At 41.6% G+C, this 19,020-nt stretch overlaps 1 protein-coding gene across 1 annotated transcript in view; it reads left to right on the plus strand.

Moving 5' to 3' along the window:
• The window catches only part of LAMB4 (laminin subunit beta 4), a 67,374-nt gene that overhangs the window by 35,115 nt on the left and 13,239 nt on the right, over nt 1–19,020 (plus strand). Inside the window, exons 24-33 of the mRNA XM_053465463.1 lie at nt 812–1,043; nt 2,590–2,747; nt 3,102–3,323; nt 4,306–4,532; nt 4,712–4,808; nt 4,998–5,370; nt 6,140–6,303; nt 15,855–16,069; nt 16,899–17,102; nt 18,597–18,741. Of these exons, the coding sequence (XP_053321438.1) occupies nt 812–1,043; nt 2,590–2,747; nt 3,102–3,323; nt 4,306–4,532; nt 4,712–4,808; nt 4,998–5,370; nt 6,140–6,303; nt 15,855–16,069; nt 16,899–17,102; nt 18,597–18,741 (2,037 nt within the window). The remainder of the gene's footprint in view (nt 1–811; nt 1,044–2,589; nt 2,748–3,101; nt 3,324–4,305; nt 4,533–4,711; nt 4,809–4,997; nt 5,371–6,139; nt 6,304–15,854; nt 16,070–16,898; nt 17,103–18,596; nt 18,742–19,020) is intronic.

Consider the following 19,020-nt stretch of genomic DNA (forward strand, 5'->3'; position numbering starts at 1 on the left):
TCTTGACACTCCCCTCCCTTTTGCCCTGTAAATGGGGGTGTTTCTCACTGACATCAGCGGGAACGCCCCCGACATCAGTGGGCAAGTTCCCAGGTATGCTTATCCCTGACAGTTGTAAAAATGAATCCCATATTAATATACATCAATTAATTACATTTAATGCATGGCTTTGTCATTTCACAATAAAAGACGACATTAATTTTCGCTTAAGCTTTGCCCAGCATGACTGATAATTCCCACAGTGACAATGCTATAATAGACCACATAGTGTATAATACCCTATATGGACACACCTCTTAATTATTGAATTCAGGTGTTTTAATCAGACCCATTGCCACAGGTATATAAAATCAAGTACCTAACTGTCTGCATTTTGAAACATTTATGAAAAAAATGGGTAGTTCTGTAGAACACAGTGAATTCAAGCATGGTACTATGATAGGATGCCACCTTTACTATAAGTCAGTTCATGAAATATCATCCCTGCTATATATTCCATGGTCAACTATAAGTGGTATTATTGGAAAGTGGAAACATTTAGGAACAGCAGCAACTAAGGCACAAAGCAGAAGACCACATAAAGTCACAAACCGGGGTCGCCGAGTGTAGAGGTGCATGGTGCATAAAAGTCGCCAAAGCTCTTACTGGTTCATAGCTGAAGAGTTCCGAACTTCCACTGGCATTACCATATTTGCTCGATTATAAGACAAGTTTTTCCTAAAAAAGTTATAAACCGTTTAAAGCTGACTTTGCTAACATGGATAAGTTATAATGCCAAAAAAGTTATAGTGTGTTGTGATTTTTCTTTTAGAGTGTGGCTGCAATAGTAAAGGTTCTACAAGCCCACTGTGTGATCAAGTGACCGGTCAATGCGCTTGCCGCAGTGAGATACAGGGCCGGCGCTGTGACAGTTGCCTACCTGGATACTATGGATTTCCTAACTGTAGGCCTTGTCAGTGCAACGGCAACTCAGAACTTTGTGATCCAGTCACTGGAGCTTGCCTGAAGTGTAAAAAATTTACAAATGGGACAAACTGTGAACGGTATGACATAATCATTTAGCTATAAATAGATAACTCTAATGTTAAATTGATTGAAAATGAAACAGAAAAAGTGATCTGAAAGATACATAACTTAAAAAAAGACATGCACAGCAGTGTGTGCGGTTGCCACTCTGAAGGAAAACATGGAATTTTCACAATTTTACACTACCATATAGTGTGAAATCTTCTACATATAACTGGAATTCCCCTGCTCATGAAAGACAAAGGTTTTTTGTTTCTAAGAGGAGATGGATAAAGAATGTCAGCTTTGTATAAGAAAAACATAAAATCCACATTTTAATATAAAATATGCGCCTTACTGGTGCCCATGAAGACCAGTAAATTATTAATCCCTCAAACTGCCAAACGTTCCCACACCCTCTTTTGTCTTCGCAAGACATAACTCTCCAATCACAGAAGTGGGTAATTTATTATAAAAATGTTACTGGCACTGACCAAAATTGCAGCTGTGAAAATAAAAGCTACAAAAAAAGGGAAAAGAGAGTAGCTCCAAGAAACATGGTTAAAAAAGTAGCCTCACAGATTAAAATAATTTAGTGTACGCTAAGAGACATTACCTCTTCAGTCAGGGGTCCTAGAGATTTATGTGCAAGCTTTATCACAACGGCCAGACTGAGAATAAAAGTGTGCTTTTGACAATTATTATATTGTAATTATTATGTATAAGTAAATTAACAAGGAAGAAAAAATGCCTACTTCAAGAGGTTTTAATCTTATGTATATGTTATTAAAAGACCACTAGACCTCTAAGGACTTTACTTCTCACTGAGCTGCAATGACGCTTGAAGCCCTCTCCACAGGTGGTTTATTTATGGGCTCCTTAAACACTTTAATACTTAATTAGATGTGAGGAAGTTTTTACTCATCTGTACAGAAGGTTTGTTAGCTATTTTCATGAGTTGCTGAACACTTATTGAACTATCCTTGAGCTTTAACCCTCAGGCTTGATAAATACATATAGGGTGATTGGTACTAATACAGCAGGATCATTGTAGCTACACTAAAATACTCATGAACAAAGAAATGGGTGTCAGATAAACTTTGAGATACTCTAAAAGTGGCCTCAAGCTACTGTCAGTTTTGCACAGAAAGGGAATATCTTTATGTAACCAAAGGGCAGTCAATATTAATCTGTGATTCACCAATGAGTTAATTTAAAACATGCACCCATGCTTGGCCTCTCTAAACATAACCCTTACTGAGAAAAAAGATGTCTGATATTATACGCTTACACTGTAGCTATTAAATTAGTTTGTGTCCTGCCACATGGTGTTCAGTGGTGGATGGCCTGCTTAGCCAATCAGCGTCCCAACTCCCTGTTAAACAATTTTTTTAGTTCAGCTACCCGAATGTTATTAAGAGACTGAACAAGATAAATGCAAATTGCTTTTCTCCCAGTACACACAAGAAGTGGTTGGCGTGTTATAATAATCTTCAGCTTTTATTAAAAGTGATCTTCAAACGTAGATACTATAAAATGCAGTTTTTGTTTAACGAGAAATGTGACGTTATTTATTTGTCATAGGTGTATTGATAATTATTTTGGAAATCCAATTTTGGGACTTCCTTGCCGTCCGTGCATGTGTCCAGGCTCCCCCACAAGTAACCAATTCAATGCACATTCCTGTAACCAAGATCCTAATAGCCTGGTAGTGGTTTGCAACTGTCTTCATGGTTACACAGGTATGCAATCCATTTTTGCTATATGATTATATTATTTTTTGCTATATTATCATGATGGAACTATAAGTTTAGATTTCTAACAGTCTTTAAAAATCACCTAAGGTAAGCTCAGAAAGAACTAAATAAATAATAATTATTGTTATTTATACAAACATACTTTATCTCCCATAAAAAAGGTATTAACAAGTGTTTTCCAAGTGTGGTTAGGTTACAGCCAGGTTGTATGTGGGTGCTGTGACAAATACAGTCTTGCATGATCTCAGGTGGTCACCCTTACTCACCCTTAATCTTAATGGAGGGGAGAAGTGTATGTTATTTTCATGGTGTTTCTTTTAATCTCATTTTTCCCATTAGGAAAGAATTGTAATGACTGTCCTAGTGGATTTTATGGAAATCTAGACAGTGAAGACGTCTGTTTACCATGCCAATGCAGTAATAATATTGATGTAACAGATCCCGAATCCTGTGACAAGATCACTGGAGAATGCTTGAAGTGTTTGCACAATACCTATGGTGCAAATTGTGAATCTTGCTTGCCAGGTTATTTTGGGTCAGCTCTTCGTCAGAATTGCACAAGTAAGTGGTAATTGTCAATATAACATGTAATATGTACATTTCACCACATGTATAAAATACTGCCTGATGGGAGATTTATGTTGGGGTCTGAGATCTAGTCACCCACTTTACCTAAACATCCACCTCCCAGCTGTACAGTATCTCTGTGGCTACATGGGAGCTGCAATAAAGGTCTGTTCTGCGGTTGCAGGACCAAAATTCATGGCCGTCCCTTTAAAACTAGGACTTTACACTACAGAGAGTTTAATAGTATCCCATAGTAGCCCATGGGCTTCCTCAAGTCGGTATGATATCAGTGACTGAGGAGAAGGACAATATTCACTTGTGAAAGAGGTGATGACATTCAAAGAAATCTCTTTGTGGAGGAAGAGGCCTACACTTAATGTCCGCCATACACTGCATGGCGACAGACGCTCGTTTTAAAAGAGTTTAGGAGGCAAACTTATTAATACCCTTACCTCACAAGAGGGGCTTGATAAATCCTGCTTGTCTACAGAAGGGAGGTTTATGCTGTGCCTTTGGTTGCTAGGTGGGGGACTGGGGGGATACTTCTATCATCTGAAACGTCTCTGCTGCTTGCCACCTAGTGACACCTGGGGCAATAGACCTAGTTATTTACGTTTATAAGCATGTCAATGATATCGGCTGATGAATCTATTAGGGCAGATGGGCCTGTTGCTTTAGCTTCATCATCCCCTGTGTTAATCAGCTCAATTATATTATAGTAAAAATACTTTTAGTACAGCGTGGTATACTCTTATGGGCTGAAACAGTATATGCCAAGCTCAATGCTTTCATATAATTTTGTGATGTTAAAATTGACACACAGCTTCAGAAATAACCTGGGGAAACTTACAGTTTGTCCAGATAATGCCAGTCTTCTATAGAAATATTTTTTTGTTTGTTTACTAATGCTGTTCAACAATTAAAAAGAAAACAAATCCAGCAGACAGATCATTTGTATAATATATTTTTATTTTAGGTTGTGACTGTAACCCATTGGGAACTAATGCAGCGAACTGTTTAATGTATGAAGAAGTTGGAGAATGTGTATGTGACAAAACTACCGGGCAGTGTCCTTGCCTACCTAATGTGATCGGTATTAACTGTGACACGTGCGCATCTGGATACTGGGGTATGGCGAACGGGAAAGAATGTCAGCCATGTGACTGCAATGCAAATGGTTCTTCCGGAAAACAATGTAACCAGGTATGGAAATCCCCTAAACCCTAATATAATCCAAAATAAAATATAGCCATAATAAATAAAAAGTATTATTTATTTACTGAACTTTTTTTATTTATAGCTAGTCTCTATTAACATATATTTAAGTATACAGAGTTAATGAAGAAAATCATTAAATATGTTTAAACTTGTTGTTCCAACAGTTAACAGGGCAATGTACTTGCAAGCCAAAATATAAAGGACAGAAGTGTGATCAATGTATAGATAATTACTATGGGAATCCAAAGGTTCAATGCACATGTGAGTACAAATAAAATTTCTTATTTGTGTTTTTTTAGTGTTTTATATGCGGGCTCATTCCACTCTATTAAGAACAAGTTCCATGACATTCTACCAGCCACAACATCCTTATGTTTCTTAGAATAAATATCTTATTTTACATTTTTCCATATTTTGCTTTGTGTCAAGCAATGTTTTGTCTTCCTGTAGCCTGTAAATGCAATTTGGAAGGCACGCAAGAGCCTTACTGTGATAAAGACACCGGAGCATGCAACTGCAAGGTTGGAGTTACTGGAAGATATTGTGACCAATGTGCCCCTAAATTTAAGCAAGAATTTCCAAAGTGTCCCCGTTGTCACATGTGCTTTGACCCATTGGACTCTGAAGTGACAACGCTGTCCCATGCTGTCCATGGCTTGGTCCGGCTCGCGGCTAATATTGGGCCCGACAGAAATGCACCTGTCTGTGAAGTGCAGATTGACATACTTAAAGAAAAACTCACTAAGATAGAGAAGATATTCCGCAGTCCTATTTTTTCACCCCAGAAATATAAGCAGGTGAAGAGCTATTATGACCTCATAAGGTAATTATTTTAAACATTTGAGCTTTGCGTCTTCATATAACAAGACTCTTTTCTTGCGTCTTGAGGTCTTGTTAGACTCCATTTCTCAACAGAAAACGAATAGATGTGTCCTATCAAATTAAATAAGGCATAATGTATCTCCATACTTCTGTAAGATGTTTTCTGGTAGTAATTAATCTTACCTATCAAGGACAGCATGATTTCCAGCTGTTCCAGTTGCAGAAACAGAGATTATGTTTTACCAGTAATTACATATACATAAAATTACCATTTATTGAAAGTAAAGTAAAAGAACAAACTTCATTTACTTCCATATTGATGTAAAAACCTAGGTGCATAAATGAAATGTATAAATCTAGCTTTGGGATATTCTCCTGAGACACTACCGCAAACAAATTGTAAAATATCTGCATACATTGTCAATGGTTAGATCTTTATGCAAGCATTGCAATATACTATTGGAGGGAACCCTAGCAATCTTGGGAGGATTTTTAGGCTGTGTATTTCAAAGAAACAATACCTGTTACTTAGACAACCACCTGCATATAGTTGGTTGTTAAGGCTAAACAAAAAGTGGTAATCGAGAATCTTGCAATCATCCTTATGATGATATCTTGCCATCTCCTGCTTGTTAGCCAGGATGAACTGTCATTGAAGAGACCTAAAGATCAAAGGCAATGTCAAAGATTAAGAAGATACCACGTTTTAACACTAAAATCAGCATCTCAAAATCTTGTTATAACTACCGAAAGAATGATATATTTTTCAGGCAAAAATTCAGCAAGTTAAAGGTCAAAGATTATGGAGATTACAATGAGATTCCTAAAATGAACAGAACAATAGGGAATATGGAGAAGGAGATTGATGAGCTATTTAAAGAGCTTGATAAAGTAAAAAGGAAGAAGGAGAAAGAAAATGTGATCAGGGCTAAAGGTGAGTGCTACATTACAGTGGATTTGTTTGCATTGTATCATGTTTGTATTAGCACAGCATGATTGTGACAATTTGTCATCTGCCACATATACATGCTACAACTTGCTAAAGGCAGGATTTAAAACATTTCTGATCAGGACCAAAGATTCCTCAAGGATTGACATGACACGTGATAAAGTTATAACAAAGACCACATTCCATAAGTTCATTGTTGTTCTGTTTTGCACTTGATACTCTGTTAGTCTGTTCACCGTTTAAATAACATCTAATATTTGTGTGAGGGGCAAACGAATAGTATTAGTGGAACGAAGAACCAAAGACCCAGAGAGGGTCCATTCGGTCTGAGGTGTGCCATGACCGACGTACCAGGTAGGCCTATAGAGGGCCACCCCGTAAATAGAAATGAAAGAAAGGATAGAGGAGAAAAGAGGAAATAAAAGGAAGGAAATGAATAAATAGAGGGGGGGCAGGGAGGGCAACGTTAGGAGCTGTAACGTAGCTGTGGAAGGGAGAGGTGTTGGTTAAATAACCATAGCCCCTCCCACAACTACAGGCTAATATACATCAGCCTTCACATTTGTGTGAGGGGCAAACGAATAGTATTAGTGGAACGAAGAACCAAAGACCCAGAGAGGGTCCATTCGGTCTGAGGTGTGCCATGACCGACGTACCAGGTAGGCCTATAGAGGGCAAAAAGAAGACACAAAGTTAGTCGTACCATAACATGACAATATGAATGACCAAGCTTATAGCGCGAGTGACGTGAGGGCATTACGCATTCCCGAGATTGGTTGTGAGATATAAAGAAGGAAACACAAGGAGTTCCATCTGCCTAGCCTTAATCACCTGGGCTGGAACTATTCTTAGACGCTGCCCCGATTATGCCAGTGGGTACGTAATAACCTAACATATCTGATAAACATGACTGACAACGGCTCCCTGGGGAAGGGCAAAAGAAGACTGGCTTTCGGTTTCCCAGTCAAAAACCAACAACACGGCTCCCAGGACTGCAACTGGGCACCAAACTGAGTCGGTAAGAAAAAACATAATTCGTGTACTTGGCCGGACTGATTCAATTTCGTATGACCGAAGGACAGAACGAAACGATCAGCAACAGAACACAAGTCCGAGACTTCAGAGATGACGAAGAACAAAGCGTAACGGCCAGTACCCCCGGTCGCATGAGCCAACAAAGGCTGATTTACCGTAGCAGTAAAATAAGGACTGCCACTGGGCACCCAGGAACATTGGTATGAAGAAACAGTGTACTTGGACCGAATTGATTCATTTCATATGACAGAGTGACAGCTCGTAATGATCAGAAATGTGACACAAGTCGGAAATTCGAAGAACCGAAGCTGAATTAAGTACAGTAGCCAGCTCACCAAGCTGCCTGTATCCGCAAAAATTACATGGAAGCTTAAGCACTATACATGTACCAGGACTAAACAGGATGTCCATAACATTAGCAAAGCTCTTACTCGCCATCCATCGGTAAATTACTGGAGGACTTCACTGGCTAGACCTTGCAGACCTTTAATACTTTATATCTGGGTGAGAAGAAACCAGAGAGGTTCTTTAGAACTACAATATTGATGTAGACTTCTGTTAGGAAAAGCTTCAATCGATAAGATCAGATTGTCAGCTCTGAGGGACAGTTTGCGTATAATTGTCAATGTGTGAAGAATATGAGTGGATGATGACAGTCGCCGAGCGAGACCAGAAGGCTCACACTGAATCCTCTCTAAACGTCCCACTCACTGGAGCTAGAGCAGCAGACATGTAACGGACTCACGGACGTGGAGCCTAAGAAGCAGACATGTAACAGACTCACGGACGCAGAGCCTGAGAAGCAGACATGTAACGGACTCACGGATGCGGAGCCTGAGAAGCAGACACGTAACGGACGCGGAGAGGCAGACACATAACGGACACACGGACGCGGAGCCTGAGAAGCAGACATGTAACGGACTCACGGACACGGAGCCTGAGAAGCAGACATGTAACGGACACACGGACGCAGAGAGGCAGACACGTAACGGACTCACGGACACGGAGAAGCAGACACGTAACGGACTCGTGGATGTGGAGCCTGAGAAACAGACACGTAACGGACACGGAGAAGCAGACACGTAACAGACTCACGGACGCGGAGAAGCAGACACGTAACGGACTGACGGACGCAGAGAAGCAGACACGTAACGGACTGACGGACGCAGAGAAGCAGACACGTAACGGGCTGACGGACGCAGAGAAGCAGACACGTAACGGGCTGACGGACGCAGAGAAGCAGACACGTAACGGGCTGACGGACGCAGAGAAGCAGACACGTAACGGGCTGACGGACGCAGAGAAGCAGACACGTAACGGGCTGACGGACGCAGAGAAGCAGACACGTAACGGGCTGACGGACGCAGAGAAGCAGACACGTAACGGGCTGACGGACGCAGAGAAGCAGACACGTAACGGGCTGACGGACGCAGAGAAGCAGACACGTAACGGACTGACGGACGCAGAGAAGCAGACACGTAACGGACTGACGGACGCAGAGAAGCAGACACGTAACGGACTGACGGACGCAGAGAAGCAGACCTGAAAAAACAGACTCACGGACGCGGAGAAGCAGACATGCAACGGACTCAGACGTGGAGCCTGAGAAACAGCCAAGTAACGGACTCAGACGTGGAGCCTGAGAAGCAGTCATGTAACGGACTCAGACGTGGAGCATGTAACAGATTCATGGACATGCAGCGACAACCATGAGCTTATCCCCCCCCCCCCCCCATTGACTCCGGCTTGAATACTGTACCCACAGAGGTGCATTTAAAGGAAAGCTCATCAGCCGGAATGAGGAAATCGATGCTGAAGCTTGAATGGGAAATAAGGGCCAGGGGGCTTCTTGAGGTACAGCCATAATACCTGTAATGGAACCACATGCTAAACCCTAATCAGGAATTATGGGGAGGGATGAAAAACAGCAGCTTCTCTTAAAACCAGATTCCACACTAATAGGAGATAGACATTGCTTGGGAAATAATGCCTCGGGGCACATAGCTTTGGGAGGGCCCAAAAGCATCCATGCAAAAAGGACGTAGCATTAATAGACTAAAATGGCAACCAGTGGAGGCAGGGCCTGCAGGAGAGGAAGGGGGCAGGTCTGCCGGTGCAAGCTGGGCTTCCAACATTGGCTAATCTCTCGTGAATTAAGGAGACCGATGCCACCCACTAGTGAGGTGAGCATGTCCCTCATTACACCCCGTCCACAAAACTAGATTGTGGCGGGCTGGATCTATGAGGAGGTGACAGGGGACTAGCAAACAGTAGGTAGAAAAATACTGCTATGCTGGCCTAGGCAGAGAAAGGAATGTATCACCTATCGTATACAGCCGTCGATTTAGCAACAGACTGAGCACGGAGGGAATGTGAGGCGGCAAAGTCTGACCCAGGAGCGTGTGAACAGCGGATGGAGGACGTCTCGACTTGATCGGATAGAAATGGCAAGTCTATGCAACGGAACCTGGACAGATACCCCGGACCTAAATCTGAACTAACTGAATATCTAACCGAGCTCTGCGCTGGAGCGGGATGAAACGTAGAGGGAGGCCTATTTAACTAACAGTGAGGCACGAAAACTAGCTCGTGGGGCGTAACCTCCAAGCGAGGAGGGGAGATTGCCTCGGGGGTGGGTGGGTGGGCCAACTACCTAGTTCAATGAGGCCATCTATCTACCGAGGGACGTAACGAGGTCTAGCGAATATTGCCTCCTATCTGACTCACTAAACCTGACACTCTAAGGTTAGCAACCCCATGGAACATCTGTTTCTTCCAATTATTGGAAGAGGGGCCCGGTTGTAATGACGGGAACCGACCTGCCAGTAATCTTATTATAGGAATGGGAAACTGAACAGTGAGATAAAACAGAGTACCTCAATACTCACGTGACCTTGACATTAATCCTAAATAACACGCAGCACAGTGAAAACATAAAACCTACACGACTTATCACACGGGCAAGCTGTAATAGTGTACAGTAACGTGGAGAAAAAATACGGGCGGGGCGGTTGATACGTGGAACCGCTTCCCAGCAGAAGCGGTAGAGGCCAACAATGAGTATCTGAATTAGCAACAAAAGGAAATAACCGTACCTGACTAGACGACTAGTTAAGAAGACGTGTAACAGAAAGTACCGCATTTGCTCGATTATAAGACGAGGTTTTTTTCAGAGCAAATGCTCTGAAAAATACCCCTCGTCTTATAATCGGGGTCGTCTTCTAATCAGACCTCAAATAGAGGTCTGATTAGGAAACTAAGATCCAGATCCCCCGCACCGCTGCAGGGGACCTGGATCCTCCTGTCGTCGCCCCCCCACACACACACAAACACACTTACCGGTGCTTCCGGAGGTGAAGTTGGCAGCGGGGGTTTGTATGCGTCCGTCGCAAATACCTTCCCCGACTGTCAGAGATCAGAGTTCAAGAGTTCCTGATCTCTGAGAGCCGGGGAAGGTATTTGCGACGGACGCATACAAACCCCCGCTGCCAACTCCACCTCCTTCCGGCTGCCGCGGAATGAGACGTCAACCCGCTGCCCCGGCAATACAGCAGGAAATTGGAAGCACCGGTAAGTGTGTGTGTGTGTGTGTGTGTGTGTGTGTGTGTGTGTCATTTCTGGAATGCCTTACACCCCTATATGCCACTCTGGCACTTAGGGGGTTAAAAGGCATATTATGGGGCAGAGTGGCATATAGGGAGGTATAAGGCATTTCAGGAGGCAGAGTGGCGTTAAGGGGGCATTTAATAGTGCACTCTGCCTCCTGAAATGCCTTATACCTCCCTATATGCCACTCTGCCCCATAATATGCCTTTTAACCCCCTAAATGCCAGAGTGGCATATAGGGGTATAAGGCATTTCTGGAGGCAGAGTGCTCTATATAATGCCTTTTAACTCCCTTAATGCCACTCTGCCTCCTGGAATGCCTTATACCTCCCTATATGCCACTCTGCCCCATAATATGCATTTTAACCCCCTAAATGCCAGAATGGGATATAGGGGTATAAGGCATTTCTGGAGGCAGAGTGGCACATAGGGGGTCAAAAGGCATACCATGGGGCACAGTGGCATATAGAGGGTTAAAAGGCATATCATGGGCCACAGTGCCATATTGGTGTGGCAAGCCTGGGGGCAGATGTGCGTAACTGGGGGACAGGTTGGAAAATACAAGAAATAAAAACAAAAAAAAAATATTTTTCTCAATCATAGCTTTTATTAAAAAAAATAGTTTACATGAATTAACATTTACTGGTAAAACTTTTTTCCTTTAGGGTCGTCTTATATTCAGGCTTTTTCTTTTTTTCCTAAATTTAAAATTCAGATTTTGGGGGGTCGTCTTATAATCAGGGTCGTCTTATAATCGAGCAAATACGGTACTTGAAGACCAAACGTGACAAATACACCTAAAAACAGCCACGTGACCTGGGCACTTGTCTTAAGTAACAAGCACCTATAATGAATAAAAGAGGGGGGCCAGTGAGAGTTTGGGGGGGCCAGGCCAAGCACCTACTACCAGAAATACATAACAAATGTAACCTGCACACACAGAATACATAAGAACATACAAGACTTATCTCATGGCCAAGCTGTATAATGTAGAGTTAATTCGAGGAGGACTGGTTGATACATGGAGCAGCCTGCCAGCAGAAGCGGCCGAGGGCAACATATAGTTCCTCAATTGCAATAACAATTGATGGAGGAAATAACAGAACATGAGGTGGCTGTCCCATCTGTAACTGCTTTGAAAGCGACCAAAGCAACAAATATATATATACATACATACACAAATCATGTGACCAGCCTAAATAACATGCACTAATAGTGAACAAAGGGTTAATGAAAAAAGTGGTTAACTGGCAACCCTTCTTGACTCTAGCAACAGAAATTCCTCAAGCAGGGGCAGTTGATACATGGAACAGTTTCCCAGCAGAAGAGGTAAGAAACCAACAGTGTAAACTAGTGAATGCAGCTTGTACGCTGATTGTTATCCACAAATTGTGTGTACATGAATTAATTGGAGTTAAGTATAATTTGAAAGTACTCCAACAACAACCAATGTAATTGACCAGCTGTAGCATACAATGAGTAACTCCAAGAACGATAAAGCGAGGGACTGTAAATACGCTTGGATAAGGAAACAAACCTCCGTAAACGTGCTGACATAGAAACATGAGCTGAACAGTATAAAAGCATGACGGCAAGAGAGCGTGCGTAATGATATATAGTGCACGACTAGAGGTATCAACAGGTATCGGTAGTAAAAGGGTTAACAGACTTAGTACCGTTTGAGTGTGATAGGGCGCACCTGAGTGGCCATGCATACATATAAACAATCCAAATCAAGAGAAGTACCCAGCATAGCTCCAGTGAACTGCTACCTTTAACACAGATGTTTTAATCAGGCACTGTAGTAAAAGAAACATAAAGAGACTACGAAGAAAGGAAGCGAAAACAGTGAAAACAGTGAAAACAGGCTTGGGAAGGTTTAGGATTGATTACCAGCACCTGTGCAGTGCCCTGCATACACAAAGCAGTCTGTAAACAACAAAAACCCCACGTAGACCCCGTAAATGAGTTAATAAACGACCGAGCAAGCCACGAGAAAATAAGTATAACCGGAAGGGGGGTGCCCCCTCTCGAATAACCCTGGAAAACCTGATTCGCCGGAGTCATTTGGCTCCTGAAACACAGACATGCCACACTGCCAACACTAGCCCAAAACTGCAATGTTCCTTCCTGAAGTTCCGTGACATAACTTCCTGTATAGCATCAGCCAACGTTAGGAGCTGTAACGTAGCTGTGGAAGGGAGAGGTGTTGGTTAAATAACCATAGCCCCTCCCACAACTACAGGCTAATATACATCAGCCTTCACATATATATTTGTACACAGTAATTGTTTGGGAAGCCACATCATGAATCACATTTCCCTTGACATACCCTCATACAATGGTAGAACATGCACATTTCAAATGTATCTCAAGGATTACCGTTTAAACCTCTATACACTCTGGTTATGCTTCCTTCTGTCCACTCTGATTTGCAGCTCTGATTGTTGCTGTTTTAAGCATTATTTTGCTTTTGACTATGAATGTTTGTGTTCCTTTTGCTGCAATAGGAATTCTCCACTGAAATCTCTACTTTTACCCTATAGACTGTTTACGCATAGTGTCTTACCTGACTCTACTTCCCGGTAGGCAGCAAACGCCAAGTGAAATCTAAGGATCAGGAGGTTTAAATGAAGGGCAAAACGCAGGCTAAAAAAAAACAATCATCATAGTAGAACAAGAAACGTAGTGTTTCTAGAACAAGGGTTGACTGGCCCAGAGGAACAAAGTAAAGATGAAAACTAAAAAAAAATATTATATATTATATAGATTTTGTATGCACGATCTGAATGCTTAGGGATAACTATTGTGAAGCCCCTGACTGACTAGTTGAAATAAGCCAGCCAAGCCAATTGTAAGCTCTGGAAACATTAACTGGAGTAGAGAATGGTTAGACACTCCAACAACATGGACATGTGTGTGCTTTCTAGTTTTTCTAGTAGAAGCAGCCCTAAAACTATAAGCCCACTGACTGCTATAGATTTTGAACTTAGTTCAGCATTGTGCCTTAATCTAAATACCGGGTTTTAGCAAAGAAGATACCAAAATATTTGCAGAAAACCCATGTATCCCTTTATATTTGAATTTGTAATTATCACTTCCAAGATGGAAACTGCTTGATGTACATTTCTCTGTATTAACATTTCCTGTATGTAAACTCCCTTTTCTCCACTGATATTGCGGCGATACCCTGGCTCCCGCCGGGACACCGCCGGCTCACCGAGCCGGGGCATCCGACTGTCACGGCGACGCTCCGCGTCCTCATCAGGTCCCTGGCCAGGTACCCCCTCACAAGTTGCCCGGGCCCCCTTACCCCTGTCTCCTCCAACCCCGGCTTTCCTCCTGGTTTGGCCTGTGCTGACATAACGCCCCTGCTCCTGGAAGGGGAGAGGATGCTCCGCGTTACTCACCTTTACGCGGGGGACTCTGTTCACCCCATTTCGGACTTCATTCCCACTACTCCTGTGCCCTTTAGGATGACTTTCCTCTATCACCAAATTCGGCACTTCCTTTCATCCCTATCTCCTGCCTCTGCCGCTACCAAGCCCCTGACTCCGTTTGAACTCGTCTGTTCTGACTCCGCTAGGCGATCACACCTCCTCTCCAACTTATGCAAACTCCTTCTGGCTCACCGCACCTCTAAGAAGCCCTACTTCCTTAGTTTGTGGGAGAGGGACTTGAACCGTACTTTCGAGTCCGATGAATGGGATCAGATGTTCTCACTCACACTACGGGGGGTTACGTCTAGTAGGCTGCAGGAATCCGCATATATGCTCCTCACCAGATGGTATAGGGTGCCTGCTGATCTCCATCAATTCCTCCCTGATATACCTCCCCATTGTTGGCGTTGTGGGTCCGATGTTGGTATCTACCTGCACCTGTGGTGGACTTGTCCTCTGATACAGCCTCTGTGGGCGGCAGTGACTGCGGTTATACGGGCCATAGACGATCCCAGTCTCCAGGCTACTCCTGAAACGCTTTTGCTGCACCCCACCTCCTCCAGCATGGGCTCCTATAAAAGGTCACCATCCATTCATCTCATTACTGCCGCCAAAGCCGTTATCCCTCAGTTTTGGAAGCAACCCAAGACCCCTCCCGTATCCGTCTGGCTTAGGAAGGTCAACTTCATCTGTCAGATGGAGGACCTAGTTATGACTTCTAGGGGACTCGGTTATAAAAATGGCCTGAAGTGGCTTCCTTGGAGGGAGTTTCTGGCCTCCACGACTTTCCAGACCCTCTTGGGTAGCTTTATTGACGAACCCCCCGACCTGGACGTGTGACGACTAGGACTCCTCCCCTGCCTATGGCGTGATCCTAATTTTTGACCTTTGACCTTTCTGCTCCTTCCCGCCTTCCTCTAGGTTACCATCTACTTGGCGAACCAACCTTCCATTTATTTCCGTGCATTGTTAGTTTTCCCTTTTTTTTTTACTTATGTTTTTGTTCTGTTTCCCGTTTTGATGTTCCTCCTACTCAGTCCTCTGTGCTGCCTATCTAGAGGGACTTCTGTTATTGGACCTGAATGCATTGTGACTATTATTGTTGATTGTCATTCTTAGAGGTATCTGCTGTACGATGTACGCGAATGCTGTCCACATGCGAACTGTTTTTCTCTTCTGTATACCTTGCCTGATGTATACTGTTTTGTAACAATGCCTGTTGTACTGGTCCTCATGATCCTTGCAGTATTTCTTTCAATAAAAGGAGATTTGAAGAAAGAAAGAAAAAAAAAACATTTCCTGTATGTAAATTCTTTGTAATTGCAAATATATTTACTCTGTGGTAGCAAGATTTCTTTTCATTCTAACACGAAACTACTTTTAAACATTTGGCTTTAAACTCCTGTTTATATTGACTTTGACGTCAATTGAATTTCTAATGTTTTTTTCCTTCAGCTTTCGAAGAGTCTTTTGACAAAATCACCAAACACTATAAAATATCTTTATCTGCTGGAGAACAGATACGGGATGTTACTCCAATTATCAAAACAGCAACTAAAACAAGGAAACAAATTGTTGCAGCATTAAGTAACCTAGATGCAAGAGACAAACAAAATTCAGACAAGATAAATAAAATGACATCTCTTGATATCAGAAAAATGAATCAAATGGTAAGACCGAATTCAAATAATTCTAATATTTTAAAGTATTTTAGCATGAAGAGTTTTTGTGGCATTAACACATTAAACAAAATACAAGAATTGGATTGGATTTTCAACATTGACTAACATATATGCATTAGCATTTCTGGTAAAGGGTTAAATGTACTTGTTATTTGTAATGTATCATCTCTAAGTGTAGATATGTAGGTCTTCATCCTGATTTACTAAAGTGATGCCATCCCATGGATAATGTAGCTTCTTTACATCTTGCAAACAAACTATTGCTATTAAGTAAGACGCCTACACACAAACACATTGGCTAAGATGGAGAAACTTCCAACTGAAATATTTACATTAGTTCTTGTTCGGTTTCCTGATATGGACATGTTTTCCCACTGGTATAATTACAGGGATTGCATCAGAGCATACCCTGCCTGTTCCTGCACAAATGTCTATTCTCATGTTCCATAAGAGAGAGATTGATCAGAACACAAAAACCTTACCTCAAGAGCTAAGTTATAGTGGAAGGGGCAAGCAGCAGCTTATGTTGGGACTTTTGCTACTTGAAACCTACCTAATTCAATGTAAAGTGTTATTAAAGATTTTTAAAATAGTGAGACTTACGAGCTTCTTGAGAGATTTTATTAACTAAAGGCTAGGGCACAATTTCAAGGAAGTTATGCAAATTTTAGTTTAGCAGCTAAAACTGTAGCATGATTGAAGCATAAATAAACGGCAGACTTTCAATTCATCACGCATATAGTTAATGTTATTTTTGGAATATACTGTTGCTGTAATATTAGACATACATAATGTTTTGTATTTCTCCTCTGGGCAGGTTTGTGGAACTGTCTGGGACTTTCCTTGTAATGTTGCACCTTGTGGAGGAGCGTTATGCAAAGACAGGTTTGGAAATAGAAAATGTGGTGGACCAAACTGTAATGGAGCTCTTCCTCTAGCCAATGGTGCACTGAAGAAAGCAAATGAAACAGGTCTTAAATTAAGTACATTATCATTTCGTCTCTTTGATGCTGAGAAACGGGTAAGCAATACCAGCTGTGGAAAATATGCGTTTAGATAATGTGTTTGACAAAATAAAGGAAATTGTAGGTTTTTCTTTCGAATTTTGAAAGGGAGGCCTAATGTTTTAATATTTCAAACTGCTTTCTCTAACCAACAAGCATTGCCTGTAAGAAAGTGGTCCTCAGGTCTCTCAAGACTGGCCATCTGGCAAACTGGGCAAATGTCCAGTGGCAGATTTTGCCACCAACTTTATCTTTACTGCGGTTCTACAGCCTCCAACTGGATACACATGGCCGCAACAGAGCAACAGTGGAGAGTGCAGCCTTGCTTATCCAGCCAGTGGCTGTATGTATGTAACTTAATGGCTTCTGGCCTTAAAGTGCCAGGTTTGCTTTAGATCCCCAGCCTGACCCTGAGCTGAGATGTAGAAGCAGAGACCATATCTTGATAAGTATACTACATTTGCAAAAAAATCTGCAATGGGAAATGTTTTGATAAATGGATACGTTTTTTAAGCAATTTCACGTTTTGCTGGGGTGATTGAAAGAAATTTGGGCCTGGCATGAAATTATTCAAGTGACAGATATCTGAGCTTGCAACAAGTTATAATATTGAAATCTACCTGAATTATCAGGTTAACGACAAACAAAATTTAAGTTGCTAAACTTTTCAGGAAAAAGACATGATTATATATCACATTTTCAAAACATCAGTGGTTTCTAGCAATAATAACAATAATATGACTTAGAAGTTTCCTTGTTTTTGGAAGAAAAGCACATTTTGTAATTAAAAGAGCATCAAATTGATCAGAAATACAGTGTTGGTGTTAATGTTACAAATGACAATTGTAGCTGGAAATGGATGATTTTTACTGGAATGTCTTCATAGGGGGCTATTATCAGCAACCATCACACCTGTGTTTTAATGACATGTTGTGTTAGTTAATCTAACTAAGTTTAAAAGGCTTATTGATCAATATAAACCATTTTGCAATTATGTTGGTACAGCTAGATATTTTCTTTTTTACCATGAAAACAGCTAAGTGACCCCAAACTTTTGAACAGAAGTTTTTGCCAAATGTAAAGGCAATACAGTTTACAGGCTGCATCACAGGTAGTGTCTCCATGTTTTCTGAATCCCTGCATCTCTTTTATTTTTCTTGTCTTGGCATAATGCCTAAATACTGTGTTTGTGCTTAAGTAGCACCCTGTGCATTAGGTGCCAGCAGCACTACAGGAAACAGATGGGAAAAAAAGCTATTTCAAAGTCAGAAAACTCTCTTGATAAAACCAGTCTGGGTATTAAGTTCACAACTTACTTATTCTGCTTTACAGTACTCAAACTATCAAAGTTAAAAAAATGAAAAAATTGCAAAACAGAAAAAATAGGAAATGCATTTATCAACGATATGACTACTTGAATGAAATGTCTCCAATGCTACAGCACATATATTTCTTTCTAGTTGAGAGAAGGCCTCGATTTTATATTATTTCATGTAATCATTTTGTTTTAGATCGAGAGCATTAGACAACTGGCAGAAGATACAAAGTTGAAGGCTTCCAAACTGAACAAAACTTTGAGCAAGGCCATGGTAAAGTTGGAAGCAGATCGGAGCCGTTCAAAAGAACTCATTAAGAGTGTTAAGGATTTCCTATTAGGTGAGTAGTTTCCTGAAATGTTATCTCCTGCTCGAAACAGGTATGTTTTTGCAGTCACACCCTTAATTGTAACTAGGTTCCTTAATGAAAACTACCTATACCTTGTCATTTTTTTTGTCAGACAATGTAGTTATTATGGAGATATTCAGTTTAGGACTCTATTTCAGAATACAGCCTTTATTTCATCAACATATCCTGAGGTTCCCTCCCTTCAACTGCAATCATCAATTCAACATTCAAACAGTAATGTTTTTACAATGTTTGGTTCATCTCTTCTGC

Source organism: Spea bombifrons, chromosome 4 (assembly GCF_027358695.1).
Source record: "Spea bombifrons isolate aSpeBom1 chromosome 4, aSpeBom1.2.pri, whole genome shotgun sequence".
Classification (NCBI taxonomy): domain Eukaryota; kingdom Metazoa; phylum Chordata; class Amphibia; order Anura; family Pelobatidae; genus Spea; species Spea bombifrons.